This window comes from Caenorhabditis elegans, chromosome V (assembly GCF_000002985.6).
Source record: "Caenorhabditis elegans chromosome V".
In the NCBI taxonomy this organism is placed as follows: Eukaryota; Metazoa; Nematoda; class Chromadorea; order Rhabditida; family Rhabditidae; genus Caenorhabditis; species Caenorhabditis elegans.
Window position 1 is genome coordinate 11,187,903 of NC_003283.11, and position 13,937 is coordinate 11,201,839.

At 34.4% G+C, this 13,937-nt stretch overlaps 3 protein-coding genes and 9 non-coding genes across 16 annotated transcripts; 9 read left to right on the forward strand and 3 right to left on the reverse strand.

The window, feature by feature from the left end:
• Positions 1-673: 673 nt before the first annotated feature.
• K10D6.18 lies at positions 674-945 on the reverse strand. The gene has a single exon (NR_069447.1). It is a non-coding gene; the product is annotated as an Unclassified non-coding RNA K10D6.18 (non-coding RNA).
• K10D6.21 lies at positions 674-960 on the forward strand. The gene has a single exon (NR_069446.1). It is a non-coding gene; the product is annotated as an Unclassified non-coding RNA K10D6.21 (non-coding RNA).
• Positions 961-2,072: 1,112 nt separating this feature from the next.
• K10D6.16 lies at positions 2,073-2,271 on the forward strand. Its single transcript, NR_069448.1, has one exon. It is a non-coding gene; the product is annotated as an Unclassified non-coding RNA K10D6.16 (non-coding RNA).
• Positions 2,272-2,490: 219 nt separating this feature from the next.
• Positions 2,491-2,637, forward strand: K10D6.13. The gene has a single exon (NR_069449.1). It is a non-coding gene; the product is annotated as an Unclassified non-coding RNA K10D6.13 (non-coding RNA).
• Positions 2,638-3,046: 409 nt separating this feature from the next.
• Positions 3,047-3,185, forward strand: K10D6.12. The gene has a single exon (NR_069450.1). It is a non-coding gene; the product is annotated as an Unclassified non-coding RNA K10D6.12 (non-coding RNA).
• A 135-nt stretch (positions 3,186-3,320) lies between these two features.
• Positions 3,321-3,525, reverse strand: K10D6.11. The gene has a single exon (NR_069451.1). It is a non-coding gene; the product is annotated as an Unclassified non-coding RNA K10D6.11 (non-coding RNA).
• Positions 3,381-5,737, forward strand: lgc-49 (Ligand-Gated ion Channel; the record flags this gene model as incomplete). The annotated part of the gene is made up of 8 exons (NM_073440.4): positions 3,381-3,600; positions 3,709-3,788; positions 3,848-3,940; positions 3,993-4,069; positions 4,375-4,423; positions 4,475-4,800; positions 4,849-5,299; positions 5,357-5,737. The coding sequence occupies 8 exons, from the start codon at positions 3,381-3,383 to the stop codon at positions 5,432-5,434; spliced, it is 1,374 nt and encodes a 457-aa protein (NP_505841.2). The 3' UTR covers positions 5,435-5,737.
• A 90-nt stretch (positions 5,738-5,827) lies between these two features.
• On the reverse strand, positions 5,828-8,307 carry clc-6 (Clc-like protein; the record flags this gene model as incomplete). 4 transcript variants are annotated; one of them, NM_001380762.2, is made up of 6 exons in its annotated part: positions 5,828-6,157; positions 6,305-6,440; positions 6,872-7,082; positions 7,131-7,356; positions 7,864-8,100; positions 8,205-8,307. In NM_001380762.2, 4 exons carry the CDS (start codon positions 8,095-8,097, stop codon positions 6,371-6,373), a joined length of 741 nt encoding a protein of 246 aa, NP_001366943.1. The 4 variants fall into 4 exon arrangements, with proteins under 4 accessions (NP_001366943.1, NP_001369942.1, NP_505843.2 ...); NM_001383401.1 differs by lacking the exon at positions 6,305-6,440 and adding an exon at positions 6,672-6,725 and having other exon boundaries at positions 5,830-6,157; positions 8,205-8,302; NM_001373109.3 differs by lacking the exons at positions 5,828-6,157; positions 8,205-8,307 and adding an exon at positions 6,672-6,725 and having other exon boundaries at positions 6,371-6,440; positions 7,864-8,097.
• Positions 8,308-10,331: 2,024 nt separating this feature from the next.
• Positions 10,332-10,463, forward strand: K10D6.7. The gene has a single exon (NR_069452.1). It is a non-coding gene; the product is annotated as an Unclassified non-coding RNA K10D6.7 (non-coding RNA).
• Positions 10,464-11,627: 1,164 nt separating this feature from the next.
• K10D6.20 lies at positions 11,628-11,824 on the forward strand. The gene has a single exon (NR_069453.1). It is a non-coding gene; the product is annotated as an Unclassified non-coding RNA K10D6.20 (non-coding RNA).
• Positions 11,825-11,897: 73 nt separating this feature from the next.
• On the forward strand, positions 11,898-12,037 carry K10D6.23. Its single transcript, NR_069454.1, has one exon. It is a non-coding gene; the product is annotated as an Unclassified non-coding RNA K10D6.23 (non-coding RNA).
• Positions 12,038-12,713: 676 nt separating this feature from the next.
• Positions 12,714-13,542, forward strand: K10D6.3 (TPX2 domain-containing protein). Of its 2 annotated transcripts, none has more exons than NM_001269379.2 (4): positions 12,714-12,791; positions 13,033-13,123; positions 13,168-13,251; positions 13,302-13,542. In NM_001269379.2, exons 1-4 carry the CDS (start codon positions 12,763-12,765, stop codon positions 13,488-13,490), a joined length of 393 nt encoding a protein of 130 aa, NP_001256308.1. In that variant the 5' UTR covers positions 12,714-12,762; the 3' UTR covers positions 13,491-13,542. The 2 variants fall into 2 exon arrangements, 1 of the variants encoding a protein (NP_001256308.1); NR_069455.1 differs by having other exon boundaries at positions 12,763-12,791; positions 12,843-13,123; positions 13,302-13,490.
• The last annotated feature ends 395 nt before the right edge of the window (positions 13,543-13,937 follow it).

Here is a 13,937-nt window from a genome sequence, read left to right on the forward strand (position 1 = left end):
GTTTTTACATTTAGAACTCTATAGATTTTTCTGAAAAAGGCAAGACGAACATGAATTCTGTATTGAAAATGACCCCATAACAAAAATAGTAATTGCAATAGAATAAGAAGAAAGTAACTTTTTTCGATGGAAAATCATTTGAAACTTGATTTGAGATAATACAACATGTATGTACTATAAAATCAGTAAAAGTTTCATTGAAAGCTTTTCTTCTTTTGCACCCAAAATCTGTTTTCGTCCTAATCCAGTCTTATTTATAATTCAAAAAACCATCATTTATTTTTCAAAAGAGTCAGCGCATTCTAGCATTCAAAGCGTCGAACTTAAAACCTAAAACCCTAGAACCTAGAACCTCATTAGAGAATAGGCGGAAGGCAGTTAGAAATAATAGTAATAATAGAAATTGACGCCCAATGATGACCACACCACTAAACGAAACGGAGGAAACGAGCTCGTTTCTCAGTGTTTGACGAGACGAAGCTTTTCACTTCTAGAATCAAACTTCACTTTTCACACTTTTTGATCTCTGAAACTTTAATTTTGCATTTAAACAAGTAAAGTTGGACAAACGAAACAAATTAATGATGAAACGACTCAATATGTCAAGCTCAAAGAGCAAAGAAATAGACCTCCCCTTGACAACGTCCCTTCTTCCGACTGGCGGCCTTCAACTGACTAGTACAGAGTCTACTGAAAAGTGCTGATCCTTTGAGCCGTCAACTTTTTTGTACATGAACCCTCTTTCACTTTTGGCGGCCTCTTATTTATTTTTTGTTCGTCGTTCAGAGAAGGGGGTGCCAAGTCATTTGTCATCCGTGACGTGTCCCATCTTCTTCACTTCGTCCTTTCCTACTGGGACATCTCCATTCTTTTGTTTCACCGGCAATGAATTCCGAACACCACCGAGGGAGCATGAAAAAGGGCATTCGAGGCGGTCTCGTACTTTGACGTTGTAGACAAATTGTACTATGTTCTATTCATTTTTATATCCGTTCCTGTTGTACAATTCCTCAGAAACAGTATGAGTTTTTGTGTGTATCGAGTTTTCTTTTTTTCGTAATCTGTAGCCATATTGACGATTTTCGCTACCTACTTTCTGCGTGTTGTTGAGTACAATCCTCATTTTCCGACTTTCACCTTCAACAAAGTTTTTCGATTGATATATCAAATTTATGTTTAAAATGTTGCACTCCGGCTGATTCACCTGGAAGTCTAGTGACCGTTTACTGCATTTTAATCATAGTAAGGAATATAATATATGCTTTCTAGTGCCAATTGATTGATGCGGTATTTTTTGTATGCTCTACCATTCGAACAATTTGTTTAACTTTCAAATGTTCTTTACCATTAACTCAATTTTATCTCTAGTTTCACCGAAGGCATTTTTTTGTCTAATATTTTTTTTATTTTTTGCTTTGTTTTCTTTTCGTTTTGATTAGTTTTTAATCGGCACACCACGTACTTATGTATATAAATTTCGGTGCACTATAGATTATTTTCATTCTAAAATCGGATTTTATTGTCAAAACATCAAGAATAATGCTCTAAATATGTGTAAATTCCTTCTAAAAATCACATTACAGACATGTTCCTTGTTCGTCATAAAAATTAAAAATGTTGCGTATGTCTGCCCTTGCCTGAGGGTAACTGAATTTTCCCTGTCATCACTTTTTTCCTTTGGAACACTCGATCAGAAATCCGTGAAGTGATTCATAGGAAAAGCAATCATGTTTTTTTCAGGTTTTTTATTTCAGTCGATTTAGATTATTCATATCGGAAGGAAATTGAAGTCAAATTATGTGCAAAAATAAAACCCGGAATGCTTCAAATATTCCTTATCAATATCTCAATTTCTTTCCCACTTGTGATATTCAGCTTCATCTTTCAGCTTCTTTCCATGACCCTTTTCCTTCCTAATTGGTGCTCTGGCTTTTATTATCATGATGACGTGATGTTGTCATCACAAGTTGGTACGTTTTCTTTCTCTCCTATCCAGTCGGTTTTTTTCTCACGTCCCCGTTTCAAACCTATTAAAAAGGAAGAAATGAGTGATGAGGGTGCGAGTAAAGAGTCAACATCTTTTGGAAAAGCAACTAAACTTTTCAACTTAAATTAGACAGACACCTTCTGTCTTGGGTGACTCAAAATATGTCGTAGTTTGATCTGTTTTCCTAGACAACGTCTAGAAGCAATATGCTCTTAGATCTTAAGTGATATCTAGATACAGGAAGTTTGAAATTTGTGCTATTTTTTGAATATGCTGTTCTGCCATTTTGTGAATTATATGTTTACCAAAATTAAGTTTAAATGTTATTCCATATTTATTCACACTGTAAAGTAAGTCTTTAATGCCACCTGCGGGTTTACAAAATATAGACAAATAATTTTTCCAGACATAACAGTTTACTAAATAGGAAAATTGTTTATATTAAAAAATAAACATTTTTTGTCTAGTAAAACAACTACAACGTTGTTTTTTATACATAAGATTTAAATCTCTACTCTCACTCTATAAACAAATTCCACCATGAGTTTTTTCTGATGAGTTTTTGTATTTGAGGAATGGAGACGTCAGATTGTTGATTTCAGAAAAATCAATCTGCAGAGTTAATGATTTTTTTTGTTTTCAAGTTCTTAATTATTGCCGCGTCATTTTTTGGTTATTCCGCCCAGAACCCAGTGTAGCCTGGTTGCATAGATTCCCCAGTTTCCCACGATGCAGAAGATACAAAAAACTGGATGATATTTGGTAAACCGACAATCGTCATTTTAATTCTACCACTAATTAACATTTGATAATTCTAAATTCCAAATGTTTCCATTAAGAATAAATAAATGAAAACTCGAGATTCTAAACCTCGATGACCAACAAATCATAAACTTTTTGACTTTTCAAAATCGAAACAGACCGGACGAAAGGGATTTGTGCCGCCCGGATTGTTCGCATTTTCTGTTTCATACAAGTTTGCTCTTCTCTTCCACCCATTTCCCGCTCCTCCCTCTTCCACTGATGTTCTACTGCTTCTACTTTTTCGTCTTTTCCTCTCAATTTTTGAACCATCTTCTACTTTTTCTTATTTTTCAATTTCTCTTCTAAAGATCTCAAATCTAGAGATTCCCATTGATTAATTATTAATGATAACTTTTCATTTGGTTCGCTTATCGATGAATGAGTAAATGAGAATTTTGGAGACTTTCCAGCTGCTTGCAATCTATTTTTTCTCATGAAATTTGAAATTTAGTCTCGTGGTGCAAAGTCTAGATTATCCTTATAAACTTTGTCTTCTTAGTGCAGATTTTATTCTATTTTGATAACATATTGTCAGAAATCCGTTCTCCTATTTTTCTAATATTGAATATTGATTTACTTTTATTTTCAGATGCACAACAGAAAGACACCAAATAGTTTCTTCATCTTTTTAATACTTCTTTCCATTTTACAAATTAATATATGCGAAATTATAATCGATAGTGATTATAATGTTAGTTCTGACGATGATCCAACGACAACTACACAAAAACCAAGAAATTGCACTCGACAACCAGCTATCATAGACAAGCTTTTGAACGGAACCGGATACAACAAGTTCCGGATACCAAGTAGGTCTCAAAAATAGAATACTTCGTACTTTTCTTTCACTTATTGTGCATAAGATATGAACGAAGAGGAAGCTCACACACAAAAACCAAAAATTGTTTCATTTGCAGACGAAAATGGAGTACCTGTTCAAGTTGAATTCTGGGTTCAAGCAATTACGTCAATTAACGAAATTACCAATGATTTCGAAGTGAGTTTTTACAACTTTCGTTCGTTCTTTTTTCAAGCTCTGATGTTCACCCATTCCAGATGGATATATACATTAACGAAATGTGGCTGGATCCGGCACTCAAGTTTGATCATCTTAATCCTTGTAAACAAAATTTGTCAGTGAGCCATCAAGTTAGTAGTATTTTTCAATTTGACAAATGGATTTGCATTTTCTGATTTTCAGGTTTTGGAACAACTTTGGACACCAAATAGTTGTTTTGTGAACAGCAAATTTGCAGAAATTCATGATTCACCGTTCAAGTGAGTGAATTGAACGATAAAATTCAAATTATGAATAATGCGGTTATGCTAATAATTAAGAAGATTAATCAATTTTGATATTAGTGAAATGTTATTCAAAAAGTTGCATTACTTCAGCTCATAGGAAATGGTGATTTAGACCGGTGATCTAGACATGAACAATTTGTCACAGGAATGTAGGTCCCCTTCAAAATCACTTTTTTGTCGAAAACCTAGGTATTAGGTGTCTACGTAGAAGCATTAAAATTTCCACAGTTATTCCACGTCTATTAGCAAACTTTAAATTTCATAATTATATTTTTCAGGAATGTCTTCTTGATGATTTATCCAAACGGAACAGTATGGGTCAATTATGTAAGTGTACTTTTTCTACTTTTCAATTCTTGATCTTTCTTTTTTTTTCAGCGTGTCAACGTCAAAGGTCCGTGTGATCTGTCATTAGAGCTGTTCCCACTTGACATTCAAGAGTGTCACCTTATTTATGAAAGTTTCAACTACAACAACCAAGAAGTTCGAATGCGATGGAACGAGAAAAGCGCTGAACCTGTCTCCGTAACAAATAAAATTCGACTTCCCGATTTTGAATTAATCAAAATTGAATCCACGCGAATTTCGGCACCATATCCAGCTGGAATGTGGGATGAGCTTCATGTGAAATTGGTGTTCGAAAGAAGATATATTTGGTATTTCATGCAAGCATATCTCCCAACATATCTTACAATTTTTATCAGGTATAGCAATTTATTTTTTGAGTGTGTCTAAACTGAGATTTTTCTTAGCTGGATCTCATTCTCTCTCGGAACGAAAGCGATGCCTGCTCGTACAATGCTTGGTGTAAATGCTCTCTTAGCAATGATATTTCAATTCGGAAATATTATGAGAAATCTTCCTCGTGTCTCTTATGTGAAAGCAATTGACGTCTGGATGCTTGTTTCCATGACATTTATTTTTTTATCACTACTCGAATTGGCTATCGTTGGATATAAAACAAAAAACGAGGAGGGATCGAAAAAGAAATGTCCTCATAAGAAATTGTTGGACAATTTCGAAGCATCGCCTGCAGGATTATGTCGATATGAGAAAAGATTCATGTTACCAGTTGAACGACGTTCTGCACGATGGGGAGGAATTATAAGGTTTCAAGTATTCCAAGACTTCTGGAACTGGAGCCCTGAAAAAATTGATCGGGTTTCGGCAATCATGTTTCCCGCTTGTTTTGCTATTTTCAATGTAAGTTCACTTACTAGATTATCTTGACAAATTCATTCATCAACAATAATTTTTTAGATCGTCTACTGGTCATACTACTACAATAAAAAATTAGAAAAAGCTGCAGAAATGAAATTGAACGAAGACCGTCTGTGATTTTCAATATTGTGACAAGAAGATTGAAAGATCTACTGACTTTAATAATTTCATCTTATCGAATTATCTCTTGTCGATTACACCTTCAAAAGGACCAAAAGTAGGAATCAAAATGTGTATCCAATTTTTCCCCCGTTTTTTGTTTTTATTATTTCCCTTATCCCCTTTACATGATGACTTTACCAAGAGTCCTTCACAAATGTTCAACATTTCGGGTTTTTGCCATCTCCGCACTCTTGAACCGAATGATAGTCGTTTCATCGTCCCAGTTTTTGTAAATTGTGATAAATGATTATGAATTTGCTTACCAAACAGTTCTCACAATCAGTGCGCAGCCGGTAGAGAGCCGGTTGAAACATCTACTATCAACAATTAAAATCGTGAAAATTTCAAAATATCATTCAGAAGCATTTATTCATAACATCATATAGCACAGAAACGGAGAAAGAAAATAATGTCAGAGTGAACAAAATAACATATTATGAAATGAAAAAATGAGATGAGATACGTGGAAAATGGGTTGGAAGTGGGAAGGATGAGCGAAAATGCAAGAGTTAACAATAAGTGAAATATGGAACAAAATCTTAGGCACTGGTCTCACGATATTGGGTTATACTGGTTGTTCTGTATGGAACCTGTGGGTTCGGCCGATAGCCGGCTTGTTGTGATGATACAAATTTGTCGTGGAGCAATGGCTCCTCTCTTCTGTATGGAAGCTCATTTCTGAAATAGATTAAGTTAACTATCTCAATAATAATTGAGTTATTTTTATTTATGGAAATTTTTCAGGATTTTTTAACCTGATATTTTTTTCATAGAATTTTCCCATAGTTATTTTCAAAAAAAAAATTGCTATGAAAAACTACCAACTAATAGAAGAGGGATGAGTGCTCTCAAAACAAAGGGATAGAAAGAAAGTGATGAAGAAGTTGAAAATTAGTTGATCCACGTTGATCTGCTGCTGTGATGATACTGTTGTTGCTGCTGACGACGATCTTCGTATCTTCTGAAAACTAAGGGATGCACACCAACAAAACACAAAGCACACACACAAACTACAAAAGTCAATTGAACATGTGGTTTAGCAGCAGACACATCCAGTTAGCTTCGTCCCAGTTCAGAATAGGGAGAATGTGAAAACCGAAAAGTTTTGAGAGCACCTCTTCCATGCAACTAGAAGCTGGTTAGACCCAAATTTTTAAACTTAAAAATAAATTTAAAAAAAAATAAAAATTACACGCTGAGAGTAACTGGTTGCGTCTGCTGCTGCCATGTGAATAGGTTCTCCTTGCTAAAAAAATTAAAAATTGATAGAAAATAAATCAATGCTTATTGTCAGGGGAAAGATAGAAGCAAAAGAAGAGAACACAGAAGTGCATATCAGATGAACGAGCATTTTTCGAACAACTTCAACGCTAAATTACAAGTAAATCGTACCTTCCATCTTCCTCGTCTCCTGTAACAAACTTGTATGTTGTAAGAAGAGTGCATACGAATGCTCCAATCCAGCAAAGAGTTCCCATCAAATGAAGATAGAAAGCATATCCAATTCTTTGTTCATATGTTCCGACCATTCCTTGGACAAATCTGTTGTCAACTCTGTTGGCGGCGAGGAAAAAGATACCGTCAGCTAATAATGAGCAGAGCACTGAAACAAAATTTTGTTAGATGTTTTTCTTAAGTGAAATCAACTTACTCGCAATGAAAAGTGAAATTGAAAAAGCGAAAGCTGTAGATGGAACACATGGAGCACATACTCCAGAGCAAATTGAGATGAATGCAAGGAATTCGGAAGTAATAATGAAGAAGAGAATAGCTTTGTGCCAAGCCCAGAACCTGTGATGTTCTGATTCTCCAGCAGCTCCATCTTCGTCAATGTTGTTGAGAGTATTTTGGATGACGAGTTCGGCAGAGTTGTCAAACTAAAAATTGTTTTATTAATATACAATTAAACTTTTTTTAATTTTTAAAATCATAAATATACGAAAATTAAAATTCTCAAAATTTGCAATTATTTTTCTTTGTTTAATTTTAAAATTATTTAAGTAGACACTTTATCGAGTTTGTTACTGTTAATTTTGAAAATTCAGTCAATCAACAAATACATTGTTTTGCCACAGAAAAAACACTGGGTAAATAATTTTCAAAAAAACTCGTCGTCATTTCTTAATAACATTGGCCAGGTGACAAACTGTCTAAAAGTTTTTTTCGATTTCTCAAATTAATTTTGAGTCAATTTTGAGCCATTTGAAAAATGTGTCTCTATAAAACTATACAATCTGTCCAACGCTAAAAAGCATAACCGGATTTCAAGTGTTTTCCTACCTCTGAGTTTTATGCATGGCTTAATCTACAAAAATAATTGTTTTAACTTTACGATCTAGCTTTCATAAAACCGAAAAGTTGAATTTTACGATGATAATCCATACCTTGTACATGCAATGAAGTGGTGTCTCATCATAAAAATCCCCAACTGAAACCACATGCTTTTCGGCACGAATACAATCCCACCAGAGACCGTGTTGATGTTCTGCTCGGAATTCACGAATATCTACAACTTGCCATGCTGGAGAAAAACATCCGGCAGATGTTAAACATATTCCAACGAGAATAAGAACAATTGATAGTGCTAATAGTAACTTTTGAGTTACTGTACTACCCATTATCTGCAAACGAATAAAAACATGAAAAAAGTTGAAAGGAGAAATTCGTTTAGTATTCAAATATGATGAAAAAGCAATAAACCATCAAATTGAAAAAAAAAACGTACTTTTTGAATAACGAGATATGAGTCACAAAGGGAATATACGATTCGCAGAAAAATATATAGATGCGCTAATAAGAAAGATTATCATCAAAATTGTGTTGCCAGGTGTTATGAAAATGATATTTGACGTTAGAAGAGATAAAGAAAAAACAAGAAATTTCACAAATTCCTATATGCAATCAGACGGAAATTACGGGGAACAATGCGAGAATTTGAATTAGTAACTAAATTGAAACTTTTCTAGAGTTAAGATTAAGAACGAGTTAAGAATGATTAATTTCATAAACTGTTCTTTTCCATTAAAAATACATACATCAATTCACATTATTCATTTAAAACTGCCATGGAAAAGGTTTGTCGGTTTTTTGAACGAAAATCATATTTAAAACAAAAAACAATGGATTCGTTTGATAACTATGCTAAATGGTAATATTAGTTTTTTTTTTAATTCAGAAATTTGTACTTTTTGCTGAATTTTGAAATTTTGAAAAAAACATTGATTTTCCATACAAACTGTTTGAATTTGAGGGTCACGTTTCTCAGTTTTCAATGACCACACAGTCTGTGTTCGGGGCATCAATTACATTGGCAATTAGGTGCAAAGGCAGTACAGACATCAAAAGAATTTCAAAACGAAAACAATAAAGAATCAATAAGCATTCTCAGTCACGTGTATTATGCAACACCATCACAATTTGGAAACTGGTTCTTAAAGCGGAAACAGGTAAATGAGGGAAACGGGAGTGCCTCGGGAGTAGCGAAACCATTTAACGCATTCATTTGACGGGAGGAGAATTCAAACAAGACGGAGAACAAATGAACGATTTGATAGGATTCAATGTTCGCTGCTTAACTTAATTCTCTTTAGAAAAAAAGAAATAACCAAACGATTAACTTTTATGGTGGTCACAGAATGCCAGAAGGTAGGAAACAGAGTGAGAGACAAAAAAAGATGAATACATGTCATAGACAGATGCAAACGGAAAGAGGAGGTGTGGGTGACAGTGCGTAGGAGATTGAAATGGTAGAACCCGCTAGGTTTTACCTTGAAATTTGTCTTCTGTTGACAGTTATTCGAATAGGGAAAATAGTTTATGAAACAAGGAGACGACAGATGAAGAAACAAACAGGTGAATTGCAGCTTGAGGGATCTGAAGCGTGAGAACTAGACCGCCGAAGACGCTTCAAATTGTTTGACACAGGTGGTAATTTTTTCCGAAATTGAAATCCAGTGCTATGCAAACAACATTTAATTTTTAAGAAGCTAATTAGAAGTTCGAATTATAGACTAGCGAACGTTGCTTCTGTTTTGGATTTGGCATGTAGAGATTTCAGACCATTGATTTTCTTATTTTTAGATGCTCCTGCTTTTCATCAAGATTCAAAATAATTTTTTTGAGCGAAAGTCATACAATGAAAAGCAAAACAAAAAATAGGATAGTTAATACAATTTGGCAATAGTTGTATTTATGAAATCTTGACATCGAAATTTGAAGAACAGATATATCATAAAATCAACAAAACAACGATTTAGCCAAGAAACGTACGTTTTGAAAATTCTTAAACAAAATAACTTGAATTGTGGCAAAAAATATGTTCAACAATTTTTCGGACGGCTGAAATTATAATATAACAATCCTAGAAAACAGGAGTTTCAATTTTTGCTCGGTAATAATTCTTCGAGAAAACAAAATTTAAAATATTTCGCAATTTTTTTCGCCAGATAAACAAAATAATGGAAAGAAAAAACGGGTGAGTAACAAATTTACAGTTACAACAAAAAATGCAAGATAGAACCGAAAAGTACCCCTAGGATATTCAAACTAAAAGAGGAAACCGGGTGAGGTATTACGAAGCGGCTTTGAGCACACTGAGCTGTCATGCTCAATGGACATTTATGCAACACAGGCTTTGAGAGAGTGTGTAGAAACGAAAGAGGAAGCTTCATTGTCGTTGCTCTCTTACTCCGTTGTTATGGAGACAGAGAGACCTCACCGACTTGCTATTTCGAAATCTCGGAACAGCGTCTTCCATTCTCACATATGTTGTTGTTAGTAAACCTTCTTCTGAGGGGCATAAATGAGTCATTGACTTATGAACGATGGAAAGGCGAAAAGGACGGAACATCTAGGCGCAGTAGTGGTCGCGCATTGTCCAGGAAGTGAAAGTGGAAGAGGAGAAGACGATGCATTGTAGAAGACGTACAGAGGGAAAGACAGTGGCGGCGGTCTCTCTATGTATGCGAATTTGAATAATATCTCCGTCATTTTGGAAGAAGACGATGCTGCTGCTTCCATTCCGAAATAGGTCATTGAACTGACCTTCACCAGTTGGCGTACAGTTGAAATTGTTACTAAATACTTTTGGAAGTGAATTGTAGAAGTTGCTAACTGATTTAAGTGAGGGGATTAAGTCTGCGGTCGAGAGTTACAATTAATATAATGTGTTTCTAGGGTATTTTTTCTTTTCATATAATTTGAGCATAAGCAGTTTTCATAAGCTTTTTTCTTCGAAACATCCAAAAGCTTCATCTCAAATGTTCATTACTTCAAATAAGAGAAAATAAAAATTGAAATATGGTGCCAGCCGGGTGTTGTTATTGAAAAGGTGCGCATGTCTAATTACAATTGAATACTACACGGACCCTTCCCCCTCTAGACACACCTTTTCATTTCTCAATATCCCCCGATTTCCCAATAAGCTCTCTATTCAATCTACGAGTATTTCGAAACCTGAGTTTTCTGGGAGAATTCCATAAAATAGTCTAACCTCGATTTTATGATACATCTAAACATCGGGGTAAAGTGAGACAAAGCGAAGAAAAATGAGGAAACGCGGGGCAGGGCAGTGGCCTTAAAACTCTGATAGTAATCTTCCGAAATCTAAATTTGTAGGGAGGACTGTGAAAATAGGTGGTGAGGAGAAGAGGGACGAAGTTTTGGTAATGGAGAAGTCATTGATCAATTGCAGGAGGGGTACTGTTGGAGTGGGAGATTGGAATACTTAAAAGTTACAGAATAGTTTGTATTTAAAATTCAAAAAACAATTAAGGGTTTTAAAATCTGATATTGTTCTCATTTCGGTAAAATGAGAAAACATTTTCACTCACTCCAATATTTTTATGTCACATGACAAAGGTATTTTTGCGCGAAAAAGTTGCAGTACACAATAGTATTTAGATAAACGTCATTACTTTTTAAATGAGATAGAACGTGAGAAGTGTGTTAATGGAGAATATGTATGCTATTTAGTCGTAGAATAAGAACTAGATCCAATGTTTCTTTTCGGCAAGAGTTCGTTTTCAAAAAGTGAAATCTCGGTCAAAACCCAACTAACCGCAACTCGAGCTAATCAAACTTATTCTCGCATTGTGTCAGACAATTCGTCGTGTTTCGCGCGAATCGAACACACACTTCAAGTGTTCACATACTGACGTTTATAAGTGTCGCTGCATCAATAGATGTTGGAGTATCGGTTATACCAAACAGTTTTGTTGCCCCGGCGGCTTGTCATAAGAGACCTTGAAATAGAGAAAAGGTGAGATGGCAGGTTGAAAAAAAATAGAAGGCCGCCTCCCTCGCCCATCCCTCCTGTGGCCAATCAACTGAATCTGACGGAACACGGAGTATTCGGAAATCTGAAGTGACACGTTCTAAAGATCCATATGACGTCTTTTTCGTTCATTAACTTCTATGTCTCAAATGCTGTATCGTAATGATAGGTGTGGAACCATGTGAGAAGACAATCAACTCCATCGGGAGCGATAAAAGTGTTGAATGAGAAGGAGGATGAATGAGGAGAAGGATGAGGATAAGATTGTATTGTGATAAACATTCCATCCGAAAGGATATTATAGGTCTACCGATTGTTTCCGAAGGATTTATTCAGAAAAAGATTGAAATCTGAAGAGGATTTTGTCTTGGTTGGAACTAATGTGTAAAGGTGACAAAAATAATTACTATTTAAAATTATAATTTTTCAAGGCGGAAAATAAAAATTATATGTAGTTAGATTTGAGTAAACTAAGGAATTCGTAACGACAATGGTGTTAATACCTGCCGAGATTTGTGATCCTTACCTGTTAAATTCTGAAAAACGACTATTCATAATTAATATATTTACCTCCACGTGTAAAATAGCAAAGACTTGAAATTATTGTCAAATCATTAAAACTGCCATATGAAACGTAAATTAGTAAGCGAATAACGGGTTAAAAAATCAACAACAAATATCATCAGCATGCTCAAATTGGATAGACTTGGTTTTGCAGAAAAATTGGCATGCAACACTATTAGAAACTACAGTAAAAATTTTTGAACGATGAGTAAGCGTGTAATAATAGAAAATATAATCTAGCCGTAAAATCATTGCAATAAGTTTTTTTTTTCCAAAAAAAAATTCACGTAGTTCTTATATTTGAAATCTGCGAAGTAAACTTTTCATTTCACAATTGGAACAGATTTTGGTGAGTACTTTAATTCTCCTTATTGTAGAATGTTTCCATTTTAGATTTTTCAATTGTAAATTTATTCAAAGGTTTTGTATTCTCAAGCATTCGATTATGCAATTTGGATATTTTTTCGAATTAGAGTAAGTCTTCAAAAACTAATTTAAAAATATCATAAAATTGCCCATTTAAAGGTACACAAAATTGGCCAGCGTTTTGTTATTTTTTCTTTCCGCCGTATTCACGATTTCATTGTGTTCAAAAAAGAAAAAAAGGTCAAAGGAAACTCTAAGCAGATCGCCGGCAACTAGCCCTGTACTATCGCAAAAATCGAATTTGGAACGAAATCTTTCATTATCACCAGCGAAATCACCATGTTCTCAGAGTCCACCTGACCACGAAAAAAACTCCTTCTCCTAAATCGCCAAAAGAAAAGACCGATGAGGATAAAGTGCTTAGATCATCAAGAGAAAAGGTCTGAATATAATTTTTAATTGAGAAAACATTTTATTTTGCCAGATCGAAAGAGAACTTCAAGTTATGTCAACCCAGCCTTCTCATCCGTCCTCTTCAAATGATCTTGATTCTTCAATTGGAACTGCTGTAAGAAAGTTTAAAAATTTTATGACAAATCTCCCAATAAATTATTTCAGAGAATTGAAGTGGTTTCGGTTCCCGTCAAGCCGAGAAACAAATTTTCAACCACGCCGGTTAAGCGTGTTGAAATGAAGAAGAGCAAAGAGTCAGATTCAGTCGATAAAGCTCTGAAAGTGAAGTCTAGCCTGGATTGCATGAAATTGGAAAAACCTGCACCGACTACTTGTGAAATGAAGGCTGCATGAAAATGAACTTTTTTCTTTTCAAGATTAGTGAAATGAAAGTTTTAGTATTTCATATCTGATTTTATAATTAAAATAAACTTAATTTTTACAAAGAAAACACAGCGAGACAATCACAATAAATTCGATTCTGAGTTTGAAACTTTGGTGAGTAGATATGATTTTGATAAACAAAAACGAAAAATAAAGTATTTCAAAATTTTTATAGTTTTGTAATGCAATGTTGCCAGTAGTGAGCATAATTTTAAAAATTCATGACTTATATTTCTGGCTATTGCCGGTTTCTGGTGGCAATCGTCGATTATCGATCTTTTTCAAACATGATTTAAAGAAAATTCCGAAATTTCGTAAAATACTTAGTTTTTAACGATCTTGTCTACAAACTTTTTGTTAGCATAAAGTCAGATCAACGTTAATTTTTTGAAACCATTTTTGTAGGATAATTAATGT

Excerpts from the sequence above, each read along its gene's own strand:
- K10D6.3 (NM_001269379.2), top strand. The coding sequence starts at position 12,763 with ATGCAATTTGGATATTTTTTCGAATTAGA. Across the intron at positions 12,792-13,032 it reads GGATATTTTTTCGAATTAGA|AGTCCACCTGACCACGAAAA; the intron begins GTAAGTCTTCAA and ends CCATGTTCTCAG. Across the intron at positions 13,252-13,301 it reads ATTCTTCAATTGGAACTGCT|AGAATTGAAGTGGTTTCGGT; the intron begins GTAAGAAAGTTT and ends AAATTATTTCAG.